This window comes from Hemitrygon akajei, chromosome 9, assembly GCF_048418815.1.
Source record: "Hemitrygon akajei chromosome 9, sHemAka1.3, whole genome shotgun sequence".
In the NCBI taxonomy this organism is placed as follows: Eukaryota; Metazoa; Chordata; class Chondrichthyes; order Myliobatiformes; family Dasyatidae; genus Hemitrygon; species Hemitrygon akajei.
In genome coordinates this window covers 150,922,538-150,942,348 of record NC_133132.1, presented here as the reverse complement: position 1 = coordinate 150,942,348, position 19,811 = coordinate 150,922,538, and the positions used below count along the sequence as shown (strand labels likewise).

General features: G+C 40.0%; 1 protein-coding gene across 1 annotated transcript in view; it reads left to right on the top strand.

Moving 5' to 3' along the window:
- Positions 1 to 19,811, top strand: part of LOC140733649 (ectonucleotide pyrophosphatase/phosphodiesterase family member 3-like) — a 100,511-nt gene that overhangs the window by 29,678 nt on the left and 51,022 nt on the right. The window contains exons 5-10 of the mRNA XM_073057263.1: positions 1,280 to 1,359; positions 5,401 to 5,520; positions 8,615 to 8,724; positions 14,687 to 14,752; positions 16,204 to 16,276; positions 17,865 to 17,973. Of these exons, the coding sequence (XP_072913364.1) occupies positions 1,280 to 1,359; positions 5,401 to 5,520; positions 8,615 to 8,724; positions 14,687 to 14,752; positions 16,204 to 16,276; positions 17,865 to 17,973 (558 nt within the window). The remainder of the gene's footprint in view (positions 1 to 1,279; positions 1,360 to 5,400; positions 5,521 to 8,614; positions 8,725 to 14,686; positions 14,753 to 16,203; positions 16,277 to 17,864; positions 17,974 to 19,811) is intronic.

The window sequence follows — 19,811 nt, the reverse complement described above, 5'->3', positions numbered from 1 at the left end:
TTTATAAATCAGAGCATTGAGTACAGAAGTTGGGATGTAATGTTAAAATTGTACAAGGCATTGGTAAGGCCAAATTTGGAATATTGTGTACAGTTCTGGTCACCGAATTATAGGAAAGATATCAATAAATTAGAGAGAGTGCAGAGACGATTTACTAGGATGTTACCTGGGTTTCAGCACTTAAGTTACAGAGAAAGGTTGAACAAGTTAGGTCTCTATTCATTGGAGCGTAGAAGGTTGAGGGGGGATTTGATCGAGGTATTTAAAATGTTGAGAGGGATAGATAGAGTTGACGTGAATAGGCTGTTTCCATTGAGAGTAGGGGAGATTCAAACGAGAGGACATGATTTGAGAGTTAGGGGGCAAAAGTTTAAGGGAAACACGAGGGGGTATTTCTTTACTCAGAGAGTGATAGCTGTGTGGAATGAGCTTCCTGTAGAAGTAGTAGAGGCCAGTTCAGTTGTGTCATTTAAGATAAAATTGGATAGGTATATGGACAGGAAAGGAGTGGAGGGTTATGGGCTGAGTGCGGGTAGGTGGGACTAGGTGAGATTAAGAGTTCGGCACGGACTAGGAGGGCCGGAATGGCCTGTTTCCGTGCTGTGATTGTTATATGGTTATATGGTTATACATAGTGTTGCTCTTGTTAATATCAGAAACAAACGAAATAGCTTTCTTAATTAATATTTTAATTAATTCTAATGAACAAAAGTTGATGGGCAAAAGGTCCTGAATATCAGAATAAGGGACGAGTGTTTTTTTCCTCCAGTAAGATAGGGGAAGGGGTTGTGGGAGGCTGTTGAAGGTTGGGTTGGAAGTTCTGTTTTCTTTCTGTCCTGTTTACCTCAAAGGTTGGCCAGAGAGAGGACATATCCAGATTCCCACCAAAGCTAATCTCTTTAATCTTTAGTGGATGACCAATGTTTTCTACTAAGGTTTCACAGCGTCATCTGACTGTTTTCTTAGAAAAAGTAGTTCCTTATTACTTGCGTTGGTGAACATAAACTTTTCCTCCAGAAAATTACAACATACCATGAAGCATTGCTATTTCATCCCTGGCTGTACGCTGGGTTCCAATTGTATGATGACTGGAGCTTGGAGACATCTGCAATGCAAATATCCAAAGTTAAAGCTTATATACTTTACATTCGAACAATGTTGTCTCTGTGTCCCATCTCTCGAACCGGGGCAAGTTCAGCTGGGCACCACAAATGAAGTGATGTGAAATTTTACCTGTCTGCTTAAAAAATGTGACAAAATTGAATGTAATTTTTTCCAGGAACCTGTGGAACGCACTCCAAGTATATGAGAGCCATGTACCCAACTAAAACATTTCCCAATCACTACACAATTGTCACCGTAAGTTTCTCATTTAGATCACAATGACTTTCTATCACATTTCTGTTCTCTGTGTGACTTTGGAAACGAAAGCAGCAGAAGGTTACTGCTTAGTTACTGAACATTGCACTCAGTCCTCTTTAATGGTGGAGAATGATGTTGTGGATACTTTGAATAATGGGAAGTATTTTTCTTAATATTCCCTCTATCAGTAATTTATTTGTAGGAGATTTCCAATATTTTGCACTTTGGGTGACACAAATATCCTAACATTCCATTATATTGTGCAGTAGTCCAGCCCTCTGGATAATTCTTATGTGGTGTTTATTAAATTATCACAATTTTTCTGGAAATTATCTCCTACCCTGAGAGTTGGAAATCTGCAGGAAATGCCTGACCTCTGCGCCGTAGCTGATACAGTTTTTTGGTTATTTTGCATTCATGTTATTTGAAGTAATACAAATAGCAGACCTCTTTTAAATACTGTATTAAAAAGTAAGTAAAAACTGAAAAATACTAGGTATTTGAAATAAGAAGAAGGCTGTAAGTTCTCAAGAAGGTGTAAGTGTTTCACCTCTGAAGATAAACTAATGCATTCTCCCAACAGAATCTGTGGAAGTCGTTTACATTAGAAGAATGTCAAATTTGCCAGACAGAAGCAGCTGAAACAGTTTATGGTTGGGGTGGCTGGAGTCCCTGATGATCCTCTGGGCCCTTTTGAAGACCTGCTGCTGTAAATGCCCTGAATAGAGGAAAGTTCACATCCAGCCCAGCGAAACTAAGGATGTGAACTTTCCACTATTAAGGACATTCAAAGCAGCAGATGCGTAAAAAGGATCTGGAGCATCACCAGGGACTCCAGCCACCCCAACCACAAACTGTTTCAGCTGCTTCAGCTACTTCAGTAATGGTACCGCAGCATTAAGGCCAACAGGCTATGGACAGCTTCTTTCACCGGGCCGTTGGATTTATCAATACACAGTGATCTGATTGCATATCTGACTGTATATACATGTATACTAAACAAGTATGTATACAGTCTTAGTGTTTGGGCAATATCCTCCCACAGTTCCCTTCCTTATGGCTTGTACATTGTGACAAGATCTTTACTCCCTCATATTGTGAGATGGATGTAAGAAATAAAATAAATTCTAAAATTCTAAACATTCTAATTCTAAAATGACAGAATATCTTTTCCCCAAAGGAAGGGTGACTGTTCCCACTTCCTTTGCACTGAGCAACTTGGAAGCTAGCAAGTTCCTGACATGCAGATTTAAGTCAAATCACATAAAATGCTGGAGGATCTCAGCAGGTCAGGCAGTATCTATGGAAAGGAATAAACTGTCAATATTCCAGGGTGAGACCCTTCATCAGGACTGAAAAGGAAAGGGTAATATGCCAGAATAAAAAGGTGGGGGGGGGGGAAGAGAAGAAGGATATCTAGAAAAGGATAGGTAAAGCCAGGTGGGTTGGAAAAGTAAAGGGCTGGAGAGAAAGGAATCTGATAGGAGAGGAGAGTGGACCATAGGATAAAGGGAAGGAGGGGACCCAGGTGGAGATGATAGGCAAGAGAGAAGTTTTAAGAGACCAGAGTGTGGAATAGAAGAAGAGGGGAGGTGGAGAAAAAATGTTTTGCTGGAAGTAGAAATCAATATTTATGCCATCAGGTTGAAGGTAACCAGATGGAATATAAGGTGTTGCTCCTCCACCCTGAATGACACAAGATGAGGCCAAGGACCAACGTGCCAGAGCGGGAATGGGAATTGGAATCAAAATGTTTGGCTTCTGGGAAAGTCCACTTTTAGTGGATGGAGTGGAGGTGCACGACAAAGCGGTCCCCCAACTTACGACAGGTCTCACCAATGTAGAAGAGGCTGCATCAGGAGCACCAACCACAACAGATTTGCAGATGAAGTGTTGCCTCTCCCGGAAGGATTGTTTTGGGGCCTTGAATGGAGGTGAGGGAGGAGGTATCGTACTTTGGACACTTGCAGTGGTAAGTGCCAGGAGGGAGATCAGTGGGGAGGGATGACTGGATAAGGGAATCACAGATGGAATGATCCCTGTGGAAAGCGGAAGGTTGGGGGGAGGAAGAGATATACTTAATGGTAGGATCCCTTTGAAGATGGTGGAAGATGCGGAGCATGATGTATTGAATGTGGAGGCTCATAGGGTGGTAGGTGAGGACAAAAGGAACTCTATCACTGTTAAGGTGGCAGAAAGCTGGGATGAGCACGGATGTTCAGGCAATGGGGGAGATGCAGATGAGGGCAACATCAATGGTTAATGAAGGGAAACCCTGTTCTTTGAAGAAAGAGGACATCTTGATGTCCTGGAAAGATTTAAGTGTTTTTATGTATGTATCTCCATAAGGATGGTTGGGGAAAAAACATCTTGGCCTGGAAGATTCCTGCAGATGTCAGAAGAACAAATTTTGCATGTTGCTGTTAGAAAAGGAGTTGATTAATAGATATTAATAGTTCATAGAATCAGTGAAATACATGGCAGAAAAAGAGACCGTTCACACACAATATGCTAACGCTAGCCACAATGAACTGTGCAATACACACAAAATGCTGGAGGAACTCAGAAGGCCAGGCAGCATCTATGAAAAAAAGTACAGTCGACGTTTCGGCCCAAATCATCGACTGTACTTTTTTCCATAGATGCTGCCTGTCCTGCTGAGTTCCTCCAGCATTCTGTGTCTTGCCCAGATTTCCAGCATTTACAGATTGAATTGAATTGAATTGACTTTATTTCTTACATCCTTCACATATGAGGAGTAAAAATCTTTACGTTACATTTCTGTTTAAATGTGCAATGTGCACTCATAGTAATTTAAAATAGTTTATAATAAATAGAACAGTCAATGTAACATAGAATACACTCAAATCAATGTGAGTTAATCAGTCTGATGGCCTGGTGGAAGAAGCTGTCCCGGAGCCTGTTGGTCCTGGCTTTTATGCTGCAGTACCGTTTCCCGGATGGTAGTAGCTGGAATAGATTGTGGTTGGGGTGACTCGGGTCCTCAATGATCCTTCAGGCCCTTTTTACACAACCTGTCTTTGTAAATGTCCTGAATAGTGGGAGGTTCACATCTACAGATGCGCTGGGCTGTCTTTGCACCCTCTGCAGAGTCCTGCGAATAAGGGAGGTACAGTTCCCATACCAGTCAGGATGCTCTCAATTGTGCCCTCGTAGAAAGTTCTTAGGATTTAGGGGCCAATACCAAACTTCATCAACCGTCTGAGGTGAAAGAGGCGCCTTTGCGCCTTTTTTGCCACACAGTTGGTGTATACAGACCACGTGAGACCCTCGGTGATGTGGATGCTGAGGAAACTAAAGCTGTTTACACTCTCAGCCCAAGATCCATTGATGTCAATAGGGGTTAGCCTGTCTCCATTCCTCCTGTAATCTCAACCAGCTCCTTTGATTTTACGACATTGAAGGAGAGGTTGTTTTCTTGACACCGCTGTGTCAGAGAGATTTTCTCTTGCTTGCAATGTCTGCTGCATTGCCTCATCCGTAGCCCGGTCATTTTTATTTGTGGTAAGGTTTTCTGCATCTACCGCCCTTTTCAGGCAAGAGGGACCTAGCACCAATTCCTGCACCTGTCCAATGGTCCCAGGCCTCCAATTGAAAAAACAGCCCACCTCCAACACCTCACGCTTTCCTCCACGGGCCATTTTTAAAATCCAGTTGGCTTCTTCACATTGGATCCCAAGTGAAGGTCCCAAGGATCTTCCAGTCCTGCCTACCATGCCTTGCTAAAGTCCATGCAAATATTATTTATCACCCTGCACTTGCCAATCCTTTTGATCATCTCTTTAAAAAAATTCAAAAGGGGATCTCTGAGGAGAATACTGTTGAGTCCAGACTGCATCAGAACTAATGTTTAATCTTACATTAGGTTAACTTTAACAATGTATGCACTGTCACTCCTCCCTATTCTCCTCTTTACCTTGCTGCTATCAGTTTCTTCATTATCATTACCCTTTGATGAGAGGATGATGAATTCAATTAATCTTCATGTATTTGTTTCAATCAATGTACTTTTTTTAGGGACTGTATGCAGAAACCCATGGCATAGTTGACAACAACATGTATGATTACGTATTTAAGAAGTCCTTTTCTCTGTCTGGTGATGAAAAGAGCAATCCAGAATGGTGGGGAGGGCAGCCAGTAAGTATAATATTAATATTTATATATTATGTATTTAGAACTTTGTACATTTTAGGCCATTTCTGGGTCTATGAGCTTTATATATGTGGAGTAGTATGAAAGTGAGTGTCCAGCTGGGACACGCTATTGTTTATTGAACATATATAGTAAAAGATTATTCACAAAAAATTGCAACAATAAAAGCAGATAATACTAGAAACACAGAGCAGGTCAGTCAGTACTTGTAAAAAAAGATAAGAAACATATATCTTTAATCAAACCAATTTTTAATACGCTGATTACTTTGTTGTCTTGGTTTGATACTATTTTAGATTTTCTAAATTTATTATTTTCCCATTTTATTTTACTGCTGAAGGTAAAATTTTGCGGATGAAGGGTTCCATGCAGAGGGCAATCTGGAGACAATTGCATTTTAAATTCTAATTTCAAAACTTAATTTTTCCATCTAATAGTTAAAAGAAGAGTGTGATTTCAAACAATATATAATAGAATATGTGTACGATGTACTGGTCCTTTTGCTCTGGGTCCTCAGCAAACGCGATGCAAACTAATGGGATAAAAATTCCTAATTTCTGTGGTGTACTTTGTGAGGAATGTTTTAAGGAATGTTTTAATGTTTGTGAGTCTTAATGTTCATAATTGCCCAGGACCTCTGTTTATGCTGCTTCTAACCTGGTTGTTCAGTCTGATATTGAAATTATAAGCCAACGTGGGCAAAATTCCAGAAAATGCAGAGTTCACCATGCAAATAATCAGCAACAAGGCTCCCTCCCGATGTCACAGTTGAGTTTCCATAATGACGGCTAATCAACTGATTGATAAGTGTATAAAAGCCTAGCATTTGGAAGACACACTACAAGTGAACAGTGCACTGATGATGTCTCCTCGTATGGTTACGAAATATTTGCAAATGAATTGCCAAGACTGGAGAACAACGCGACCCAACCATCCATCCATCACCCGAGCTACACATTTTCCAAGTTATTTCCATATTGATCTGTAACTTTCAGAAAAAAATTTACAACAGACAAATTTACAAGATGGGATCAATTGTTTTGTAAGTTTGCCTAAATGGGAATAATTGAACACGCTAGTTCTTTGTTCTGGTAAATAACAAAATTATCAATGTTAGCAGAAACCACTTCCACAAAATGGATGGGCATCCTTGCACCTGTACAGCTTGCTGTCTGCCACCCTGGGCACTAATTCATGTTATATTATTCGGAACCTGTGTAAAGCAGAGGAAGCATAGGCTGGGTGTCAAAAATGGCATTCTTGCATGATTGATTAATATAGCTTGTTTCAGATGGGTACTCTGTTTGCCACTCTCTGCCACACTGAATTATGGATCCTCTGTGTGAGTAGCAATGGTTTGAGAATCAAATTGGCACACAATGATATGGCACATCTGATTTGCCACTAACAGGCAATACAAGAAGAAATGTGTCTCAATTCCAATCTAGGACAGAGTTCTACACTGATGCTGAGTAACTGCTTCAAAGAGGCAGTTCTGATCTTTATATAGTCCATGATCATGGTGCCTTCTTTTCAGACTAGATTAGCATCAAAATATGCATACATTATACAGCCTTGAGATTTGTCTTCTTACAGGCAGCATAAAACAAAGAAACCCAAAAGAACTCATTAAGAAAAAGACTGTCAAATACCCAATGTGTGTGAGAGAGAGAAAAAATGAATCCTGCAAACAATAAAAGCAAGCAAGTAGCATTTGGAACTGAAGTCCACAAAGAGAGTCCATCCACAGACCCTCAGTTCAGCGCAGAGCCGAGTAATCATCACAGAGCAGTGAGCTAGCTGAACTGGTCCATCCCTTGCCTCGGGCCCCGACCCCCTGACCTTATCTGGCCCGGCACTTAAATCATTGTCCAAACATTGGGTTCTGTCACTTTACTGCACTCTGAGGCCTAGACCTCGCCACTTCAATCTGGCCTGTCACGTGTCACGTGTCAGAATTCGGAGCATGCACAGAAATGACAGAATGATCCAGAAGCTTGTATGTTAAAATGTGGTTGCTGTTTGCTGTTAAATATAAGTTCTAGTTATGTTCTTCCAGAATGTGTCTTTATGAGTAACCCTCGGTATGTATAAAGAACACAACACCTAACCTTTCCAATTTGACTCAGCACTAAAAACTGATCAAACTGCAGGCCTTCCTTGCTCTTGGTGATGGGCCCGCTGCCTCGCCTTGTCTCGGTTCTGCTGCATCCAATTGCTTCTAAGTCCAAAGGGAAGTTACAGCCGATTTGTTTCTGATGATAGTTTACCAGAAAAAAAAAGATTAACAAAGTATTTAGATGTTTTCTTCATTTCATTGGCCACCAGCCAGAAGTCACTGAGAAATCACCAGCACCATCCTAAACCGAAAGATCGATGATTGAAGATCAAACATGTGATGTGGCCAGTGAGCTGCCGGCGTAACTGTCTTAACATCCATTTGGAGGTACTCCAATGTGGGCTGTTAAGGAAAGTTTATTGAGTGGTACAACATGCAGGCAGCAAATGTGACATCAGTTTAACTAGCTGGCATCAAATGAAGATTGGGTGCTGCATTCTCTCATCGCTTACTTGTAATTGTTTCTCCATCCCCTGTTTCCATGGAGATAATGTAAATTCCAATATGTAGGTATTGCCACATGTGTAAGTAATTGTCTTCGTGCTTTTGAAGCCATTCTAAATGCTTTCGGAGTTTATGTCACTTCATTTTCTCTCCAGTTATCTCTATCTTCTTAAATTCCACATATTCAGTCTTCTCCTCCCATCATAAGCGCGGATCTTATTTCCATCGAATCCTGCTGCCAAGTCCTTCCAGAAAATGTAAGTGCTATCGGCACTGTAACTATTTAGTGTTGGTTTACATCGATCAATAAAAATCAGTGTCAAAGTGAGACATACTCCATTTCATGTCCAATCAGGAATGCCTGAAGTTAAATTTCCTGGCAGTAACAGCAAAAAAAAATGTAACCAGTGACATGATAGTCAAAGAGCAGTGTTCTTTGATCCTTTAACCTCTGCTGACACAACGATTTTCATATGAATCATAAACATATTCATTTTGCTTTTGTTCTTGTCATAGATATGGCTGACAGCCATGTATCAGAATCTGAAAGCAGGCACGTTCTTCTGGCCTGGATCTGATGTTAAAATAAATGGGACTTATCCAGACAAATATGAAAAGTTTAATTCGTAAGTATTACAAACTATGCAATTGCCTTGAAGCAATTGGTCAGGAAATTGTGAAAAATCTTGGTTGTGTCTTGCTGAAAGGCCTGTTCAAATTTAGATCAAACCATTAACAAGCTTTATGGTTGATGCACCATCAGTAACTCTCTGAGACGTGAGGCGAGATATCGGCTTTTATTGACTGGAAGAAAGAACAAGCAGCAATTGACCACTATGCTACATCCTGGAGACTGAGAGGCAGGGCTCAGGCCCCAATCGCCTTTATATCGGGGTCTGTGGGAGGAGCCATGGTCAGTGGGAGGAGCCACAGGAGCAGTCAGCAGGGGGGCGTGTCCACAATGGTATTAAAAAATGAAGTCTGATTTTGCAATTAAGAAACTTCAGTAATCAGAGCAAATCAGGGAAAACAGTGAGTACAAACTGGGTCAGTTCAGTCAGTGATAAACAGTCTGTGTCTTGTACAAAAGGGGGTGGGGATTGAGCAAGGATAGGCTGGACACTGGGTGCATGACATATATTTTGCTTGTCACGTGCCATTTACAATGCAGTTGTGTAATATGCTGTGGTGGGTTTATCTTAAGTTTTCATTTAGTTTAAGAATAACATTTCTATTTTAGGATTTAATTAAATTCTGAATTTGGAATCAATATTTTAAGGTTTTAGTTTTAATTATTTCTTACAGGATGAAACTGTAAAGTCAGAAGGTGTGGTTCAGGTACATTTCATGCATACAAGAGAAGCTAAACCCTTAATGTTCACAGTGGCTCTTTGTTCCGGGCCCAGCTTTCTCATTAGTTCATCACCTGTAGACTTTGTAGAATACAACAAAGATAAACTGGTGGGGGTATCAAAGCCCATAGTTTTTAATGTTTCTAAGGATAGAAGCATCACACATAAGAAGCTGAAGGAACTCAGCAGGCCAGGCAGATTCTACAGAAAAGATTGAACAGTTGACATTTCAGGCCAAAGCCCTTTATCAGTCCCAAAACATCGACTGGTTACTCTCTTCCATTGATGCTGCCTGGCCTGCTGAGTTCCTCCGGCATTTTGTGTGTGTTGCTTTGGATTTCCAGCATCTGCAAACTTTCTAGTGTTCGTGACAAATTATCTTGTGCATTGTGACAACTGCATATTTAAGATTACAAATATGCTGTCTACTCTACAAATGAACATATCAGCTTTTGTTTTACTAGAATCAGCAGAAAAAGTAATGGTTGCAGTTCCATACAGTCAATAAATGAAGAAGAAATATTAGTAGATGTTGAATGTATTTGAAGACTTTCTTGAAACAGAATTAAAGATTTCTAGTGATGGGAAAAATGCTGCTGAATATCTAAAGCAAATTCCAGATCTCAGAGCAGAATTAGGTCATTTGGCCCAACAAATCTGCTCCAACATTCAATCGTGGCTGATCCATTTTTCCCCCTCATCAACCTCACTCCCCAGTCTTCTCCCCATAAGCTTTGATGCCGTGTGCAATCAAAAACTTATCAAGCTCAGCCTTAGATACACCCAATGACCTGGCCTCCACTGCTGCCTGTGGTAACAGATTTCACAAATTCACCACCCTGTGGCTAAAGAAATTTCTCTCATCTCTATTTTAAATGGATGCCCCTCCAGCCTGAACTGAATTACAATTGAAAGCATGCTGCAGACACACCTGTACACAGTTGTTTCGAATGAAATTATGAACTTTTGAGCAGATTCAGTGGAATTTCATTTTAAGGTTAATTCCTTTAAATGAAATTCCTTTCTTTGACTCACCTAATTGTGTTAGAGTAAGAAATGCTAGAAGATAAATCTTCACAGAATGACTTCAAACGCAATCGGCAATTTCTGTACATTTGAAAAGAATTAAATTTAGACATAAACACAAGAGATCCTGCAGAGCTGGAAATCTTGAGCAACACCTACAAAGTGCTGGAGCAAGTTAGGCAGCATCTATCAAGGGAAATAAACAATTGACATTTGAGGCTCTTCATTAGGCCATTTTAAACAAGTGTGAAAATTATAAAAGGATTTGACATATTTTTATATGAAGACTATTGTCAAGATATTGGGTCATGTCATAACAGCATGTTAATTGGCTACATTTAAATTTGTGAATACAAACATCTGATTTGCATGATTTATGCTAATTTGGGAATTGAAATTGCCTAAAGCATGTAGTTTGGGGAGTTGTCAATCCTCATGCAATTAGGCTGTGTTCAACTAAAGCATTGTTCACGTCACATATATGTACTTTGCTCAGTTGTAAGACCACTTCACAGGCTTTAAGTAGTTGCAAGAATGCTTCACTTCTGTTACATGGCACTGGCCTCATGATTTCCCCAAAACATCCCCACTATCAAAACAACATGTCAAGAATGTGATAGAATATTCTCTCCTTCCACGAAGACTCAATGTTCTCCCGGACTAAGAATCAGAATCAGGTTTAATATCACCGGCATATATTGTGAAATTTTTTGACTTTGCGGCAGCAGTACAATGCAGTACACAATAAAAAAAACTGAATTACAGGAAATAGATTAAATAGTTAAATTAAATAAGTCGTGCGAAAATAGAAATTCTAAAAAATTAGTGAGGTAGTGTTCAAAGGTTCAATGTCCATTCAGAAATCGGATGGCAGAGGGGAAGGAGCTGCTCATGGATTGCTGAGTGTGTGCCTTCAGGCTTCTGTATCTCCTACCTGATGATAGCAATGAGAACAAGGCATGACCTGGGTGATGGGGGTCCTTAATGATGGATGCCAACTTTCTGAGACATCACTCCTTGAAGATGTCCTGGATACTGCAGAGGCTAGTGCTCATAATGGAGCTGACTAAGTTTACAATTCCCTGCAGCTTACTTTGAACCTGTGCAATAGACCCACCCCGTACCAGTCAATGATGCTGCCAGTCAGCATGATTTCCATGGTACCTCTGCAGAAATATTTGAGTGTTTTTGGTGACATCACAAATCCTTTCAAACTCCTAATGAAATATAGCCGCTGTCATGCCTTCTTTGTTGATGCATCAATATGTTGGGGGTTCCAGATTAGATCCTTGGAGATATTGACACACAAGAACTCGAAAATGCTCACTCTTTCCACTTCTGATGCCTCTATGGTGTGTGCTCCCTAGTCTTACCCTTTCTGAAGTCCACAGTCAGTTCCTGGTCTTACTGATGCTGAGTGCAATGTTGCTGCTGCAGCACCACTCAACTAGCTGGTATATCTCGCTCCTGTACGCCCTCTCATCACCATCTGAAGTTCTGCCAACAACTGTTAGTGTCATTAGAAAATTTATAGATGACGCACACAGTCATGGGTGTAAAGAGCCTACTTGGTTAATAGGGTCACCCGCAACTTTAAGCATCCGCTACCTCTATCCATATTGCTTACACATGCAGTCGGCATCATCCACAGAATGCATATCAGCGACTCCCTGAGGCCTCCTTGATGATATCTATGGTGATAAACACCACCTCCATACTTTAGTCTAAAGGACTAGGGCAGGGGTTGGAATGGGAGTTTGCTTCTGAGTCACTCAGCAATGAGACAGCACACCTTCTAGTCACTTGGAAAAAAATCCTGGAAATCCCTAGTATTTAGAGAATGTGCCTCAGACACTTCTCTAGTTAAATGCTTATTTCCCCATGATAACCATCACATAAACAACCACAAAATGCCCACTGCAATTCAATTTGTAACTTATCTTCCTTCTGCTGTTATAATTTGGACAGAATTTTACAGGAACAAAACAAATCAGCATCCAAAAACAAATTTATTCATTACATTGGACAAAATGTATGCAGACGTCGACCAATTGACTGTTGGCTTTTCTTTCAGGAGCTGTTTTTCAAATGTAGTATTTCTTTAGCTCAAGAGAATGGAAGGCTACTCATTTAAAATCAAGGAACTTGAGCTGGCCCTTGCAGTGAAGAAATTTCTTCTCATCTCTATCTTGAATGGCTAGATCCTTGTTTTGAGATGGGATATTTAGTTCCAGATGTTACATATAGGGGATGTATTACAGAACATCAAGAGACTGCAGATGCTGGAATCTGGAGCAATAGACAAGATGTTGAGGAATTCAATGGGTCAGACGGCACCCGTGGAAGGAAATAGGCAGTTGACATTTTGGGTTGAGACCCTTCATCTGGGGAAATATTCTCCTAGCACCCTGTCAAACCCTGTTACAGTTTTATATTTTTCAATGAGATCTCTTCTAACTCTTCTAAACTCTGGAGAGTGTGAACACATGCTTCTTAATTTCTCCTCTTAGGACAAACATCTCTCATGCCAGGAATCTATCTGGTGATTATCTACTGTACTTCTTCTGTAGCCAGACTTGTACACAATATTTCTAGTGCAGCTTGATCAGGACCTTGTAGGATTTCAGAAAAATATCTTTATTCTTGTATTCAATAAAATGGGATTTAGGCCAACTCATAGACCTGTCTAATTACTAAAAGGCAATTTAGCCTATTGTCTATGCTGAGTCTCTGAACAATCTTTGTCACTCTTTTTATATTTAATATTGGATACTATACCCCAGCTGTGTCCAAACTATGGTCTATAGAGGCTGATCATGTCACCATTATAATTGATTTATGAATCCTTTTCCATTTTGTCGTGCAAGCAGAGGGGTTTTGGGGGTTGATGTTGCTGTTCTGTTTTGTGCAAAGGAAGGGGTTTTGGGGGTTGATGATTGTGTTGCCGTTCTTTGTTGTACAGGGGGTGGGGATTGGGTTTGATGTTTCTCCCTGAATGACGTTTGTGCTCTTTCTTTGTTTCGTGACGCTCTGGAGAAAACAAATGTCAGTGTTGCATATGGATACACACTTTGATACTAAATGAGCCTTACAAACTTTTAAAGCCAAGGATCCAGCATCTGTTTTAAATTGCTTTCTTATCCTGTCAAGGATATGTATTTATGAATTAGGAGGTAGAGTAGGCCATTTCATTCTCTAGCCTTCTCAATCACTCAGTATCATTACCGATCTGAATGTAATCTCCAGTCTGTATTCCTGCCTACTCCTGTAACCTTACTTAGCAAAAATCGATTTAAACCGATTGTCATACTTTGCAGAAGTTCCAAAGACTCTACACCATCAAAAAGTTTCACAGCACCCCTGTCTTAAGTGCCAGCTTTTTTTTACATTACCTCTTCATCCTTTGTTCTCATAGAGACATACAGCAGAGAAATAGGCCCAGAGAAAGAAGCCTTAGTCATATGTGAATGCCTCACTCTTAACCATGGTTATGTTTGGATGATGTTATGGCCAAATTTTAAAAGCTCCTGCCACCAGGACTGCAGCAGTCCAAGAAGGATCTCACCATTACCCTTTAGTTATGGAGATACAGCGCGGAGTAGGCCATCCCCCGATCTAAACCGAGCCTAATCACGGGACAATTTACAATGACCAATTAATCTACCAACTGGTACGTCTTTGGACTGTGTGAGGAAACCGGAGCACCCGGAGGGAACCCATGCAATCACAGGGAGAATGTCCAAACTCCTTACAGGCAGCAGCGGGAATTGAACCCTGGTCGCCTGTGCTGTAAAGCGTTGTGCTAACCACTATGATACCGTGCTGCCCTCATAAATATTGACCTTTCCTGCATTATTTACATTCTGTAAGTGAATGAATTAATATACAATACTTGCAAAATTTCAACCAGCAAATAAACCTTAATGTGAGACAAATCACTGTTGGTGTTAGGTTGACAACAAGTTTATGATAATGAGGTGGAAGTGCATTGTACCATATGTACCTATGGTGCATATGGTACATTTAGAGGCATTGTACCATATCAGTCTGGTATGGCAATTAACATTCCCTGGAACAACCTAACATGGTGCACCCATCCCAGACCTTATTAGATAAGCTTCAGACTAGCTAGTGAACTAGCAATAGGCAGGGATTTATCTTGAAACTCTTTGATGTGTCACTTTTGCATGTAACTGTTTGTACATTCCAGATCTATTCCATATGAAGAAAGAGTACGCACTGTTTTGAAATGGTTAAGTTTACCCGAGTCTGAAAGGTAACTTGATATTTAATTGCTAATTTCTAACAGCTTTTACAGACCTGTTATCTATCATTTGTTCACAATCTTATTTATCAAATGTGTTTGCTCCTTCCTTGACCACTGTGCCTAGGCTCTGTTCCATCATTCATTCTGACTTCCTTGGCATCAGGTGTCCTCCAAAGAAAAAGAAGTTCAGGATGTATATTGCATACATTTCTCTGACATTAAATGTACCTGTTGAAATCCTACTCCAAGGTCTCTGTCCTCTTTGTGTGCCCTTTCTTTGTATCTGTTTCTTTTCTCTCACCTTGTTTAACTTTCAAATCCAGCCCTTCCTACTATATCATAAAGTATCGTAAGTTTTATATTATATATATAGGCCCCTCAGCCCACTCAGTCTGCATTGATCATCAAGAACCCGTTCATGCTAATCCCACAGTATTTCTTCCTGTGTTTCTCATTTTCCCAGGATTCTGCTGGTCACCTGCACACAGGTGGCAATTGACAGTGGCCAACCTGTACATCCTTGGTAGCTGAGAGGCAACAGCTCCTAGAGATCACAGAGAGAACATGCAAACTGAAATCAAATCAAATCAAGTCTAATTATCATTCAACCATCATATATGCAGCCGAACGAAACAGACTCAAGTCAGACAGCACTGGAGCTTAAGTTTGAGCTCGTTGTCTGGGACTGTAAGGCACCAGCTCTGCAAGCTGTACCGTAGATTCAGTCCTTCCTAGCCTGTGATCCCTGATTTCCCATTCTTTCTCAGAACTTCATCTCAAAGCCCTGGCACCTATTTCTTCCTGTGATCTGCAGAAGGATGATATCCTATCAAAAGCTTTCTGGAATTTAGTCCTCCATGTTCTGCTTAATGTCACTCTGTGAAGTGTTAGGAAAAGGAGAAAGTGATGAGAAAAGAATAGAAACAGGCTGAGAGTGAAGGAAAATATGGGAGACTTACAGACAGAATTAAAAAGGGTGAAACATCAGGAATATGACAGATCTGTGAAAGAAAGAAAGACAGAGAGGGAAAAAAAAACAATAAAAGGTTCACAAATGTAGATAACAATTAGAGGGGGAGGGACATAGGGGAGGGGAGAAGAGGGGAAGGGTAGGGGGTAGGGGGGAAGGGTAGGGGGTAGGGGGAGAGGGGCAGAGGGGGAGATGCACTGCCAGGTACAGACCATTAAGCATTAAATCAGGGATTCCCAACCTGGGGCCAATGGACGCTTCAGTTAGTGGTAGGGATCCATGGCATAAAATAGATTGGGAACCCTGGCAGTAAAGAATATATGAGATAAACAATATGGTAGACTTGGGGAAGAATGATGCACATTTGCACTTCTGTGAATAAAGCCGCAGGGATCCAAATAATTTACCAAAATTGCCATTAAAATTAGCAATACCTGTTTGCTGAAAATCTTACTCACAGTTTACTTGATGTTTGATTTTGTTATATTAGGCCAGAGTTTTACACCCTTTACTTTGATGAACCAGACCATGCAGGACATAATTCTGGCCCTGACAGTGGTGAAGTAAGTTAATGTTTTTTGAATTAGCTCTTTAAAATAAGATTTATTACCTATTTTACAAAATGCCGACTTAGTTTTCATGTATTTTTTCATAGATCTATACTTGTAAACTCATTTCTTTGCTTTTATTATAAGTTCAAAGTAAATTTATTATCACCATATACATCCCTGAGATTCTTTCACTCATGGGCATACTCAATGAATCCAATAAACATAATAGAATCAATGAAAGACCACACCAACAGTGTGGAAAAGATGGCAGATTGTACAAATACAAAAAGAAAGAGAGAAAAATAAATAATAATAATAACTGAGGTTGATAGACACTTGGTTGATCAGGACATGAAGGGATACGGGGAGAAGGCAAGAGATTGGGGCTGAGAGGAAAATTGGATCAGCCATGATGAAATGGCGGAGCAGACTTGCTGGACCGAATGGCCTAATTCTGTTCCTATATGTTACGGTCTTTTCGTAAATAAATAAGCAATAATATTAAAATTTGGCATATCAAAATTAAATACTTTGACTCCTCACTTACTGTTGCTGATTGCTAGATAACCCGAATAGATTTTGTTCTTGGAGAAGAGCAGTTTTTGGACGAGTGATACACACACTATGGTATGGAGTTGCCTTTATGCATGCTTCTTCTCATCAAATACTGCATATATTATCTTGATCAACATCACATTTTGTAATGGATCATTGACATTAATCCTGACCCTGTCCTTTGTCAGCTGAAGTTGAGATATTTAATCCACACCTTCTTCTGGGATATCAATTCATCACCATTGATTTAAACCTTCTCTTGAAAATGAAAAGCATTCCCATTTTCTCCTATTCTTCTGTAGTGTTGAATATCTAGACATCAGGAGGAAACTCCCATGTTAGAAGAGCTTAATTTAGAGTTTGTTTGGAAAAAAATCAAGGTACTGTCAATGGTGGTTATCCTACTAACTTCCCACCCACATTAAAAATCATTCAGCTGTTGAGATCCATTATACAGATCCTGGATAATTAATTAAATGTTGATGACCCATTGGTAAAATTCATCCTGCTATTACATGGCTTTTCTGAGACATGTTATCTTCTAGCTTGTCACTTCTGGTATTGAAGTGAATTAATAAAGGAAAGAAAGAAAGGTTAGAAATCAAAGATTTGTACTGATTTTTACTTCATTTCAAGAAGGACAAAGGTGGCAGGTTCTGACATAAGCATCTAGAACCAGCACAGCAGTTTCAGAAATAAGGGGATGCCACTTAGGAATGAATAGAGGAGAAATGTCTTTGTACAACTTTTGGTGAATCTTTGGAATTCTTAACTGTGGATGTCTAGGTATTGAGTTCATTCAATGAAGATATAGATAGATTCCTTGACTTTAAGGGATGCTACAAGGAAATAGCATTAGTTATGATCTTGATGAATGAAGGGATAGGTGCCTTCCTCCTACCTGTAGTTTTGTGCTGATGCTCATTTCAGAACTGCTTGGTTCTGAAGAAATGTTATACAAGCTGATAGATGAGAAATAAATCATCTACTTTCAGAGTGAGTACATTTTGCTTCTTTTAATTAAAAAAATTACCTCATTTTTCAGGTGGTTGAAGCTTTGCAGTTGGTTGATCGGATTGTAGGAATGTTGATGGATGAGCTCAAAAAGAGGAACTTGCATAAATGTGTTAACCTCATCATTGTAGCTGATCACGGTATGAGCTTTTAAATATTGCTTTCTGCCAAAGCAAAACATGTAGTCAGAATAAAAATTTTACTAAAATAAAAGTTTTATAAGAGATTCATACAGTGTTGATACCAAAATTGCATAAACTTACATACTTAATTTTACAATTCTGAGGGCACAATACTACTGTAAGTAGTACGAACTGTTCTGTACAAATATACTCAAACCTACTTAAATAACTATCCATTAAATAAATTAAATATTCAAAAGAGTAAAATAGAATCCTAGCTGAGCAGTTCATATCCCTATGGTGATGTACTGCTAAATTCAGATGTGTACACATAAATATGGAAGCCCTGGATGGGCTGATAGCAATTTTCCTGATTACAACCTGCCATAAAACTCATGTGGTTGTTCTTGGACATCTGTTCTTAAAGATTTCCAGAAGTTTCATCCTGGCACCAGTGGCTTTTTGAATCTGTAACTTGTTTTCTTCAAACATTTGTTAAGCTGTCCCAGCAGAGAAACGTCACCACTTGTGGTCAGAGGGATTTTAGATGTGCGACTTTTCACATGAGCTATTTCTCTGTCTTATTGATTGATGCACTTATTCTCTGTACCACATTGAATTCTAAAAGATACTATTTCTATGCTATTGTGTAAATTATTGATGTGGAAATCCAAAAATTCAGATGCAAATGTTTGGCCTAGGAATTCACCCAGACGTAGGTTTACACACCAGAGCTGGACAGGTGTGATATTGTAGGCTGCTTATTGTGTACCTCTCCCATTATAGTCAATGGAACCAAATGTTAGAAGGGGAATGAATCAAATGGTTTATATGATTAATTGCTTGTCCGTCATATCTGACAATGACAACGAAACCTGCGTGGAAGAGTTTTTCAAATGGAAAAGCCATTCCACTTTCTTGACCTTGGAAGATCAGGTCCAGTGATTCGAGTAGTCATCACAACTGGTTCCTTGGTTTCAGTGGATGATCATGGCTTCTTCTGTGTGCTCTCTGTGAAACGTGGACCCGCCTTCCTGGTCCTTTAAATCTCACTGTTGATCTCATCCACCTAGTCCACCAGAAATGACTTGTTTTGCTAGGACAGGCATATCCCTATCTCATGGGGGTATGAGGCCGGACAGCTACCCTTCACCTATTTTGTTCCTCCTGTCGAAGTGGTGCACCTACCGGGGTGTGGCTGCTGTTGCATGCAAACAGCTACATGGAGCCACAGTTGAGAGCTGAGTGTCTGGTGGCTTATATAAAGCAATAGGAAATGTCACAGGTTCTGTTGACCTCCTAGTACAAGCTTCTGCTGAGCAAGGAATTGCTGGAGAGTCAAAACTGTAAAAATTAACATACTGATTGTTATTTATTTATTTATTTATTTATTCATTGAGATACAGCTCAGAATAGGCCCTTCCCAGCCTTCAAGCCACGCCACCCAGCAATCCCCTGATTTAACCCTAGCCTAATCATGAGACAATTTGCAATGACCAATTAGCTTACAAACTGGTACGTCTGGTCTGTGGGAGGAAAGCAGAGCACCCAGAGGAAACCGCATAGTCACGGGGAGAACGTACAGACGGCATCAGGAAATGAAGCTGGGTCACTATTGCTGTCAAGCTTTGCACTAACCACTACGCTACTGTGCGTTAGGTGGTGATCGTAAAGAATAATGTAACTGGCATTTTGAAAATGTTAATGTTCCAAGAATAACGTCTGGATTGACATTTTGTTTGTTGTTATCCTACTACACTCAATGCAGACATTATTCTTGGAAAATTAGCCCTTTCATTTAGAAACTTTACATTTAAAAAACTAGATTTGAATTGAGTAAGGTGTTACAGTGATCT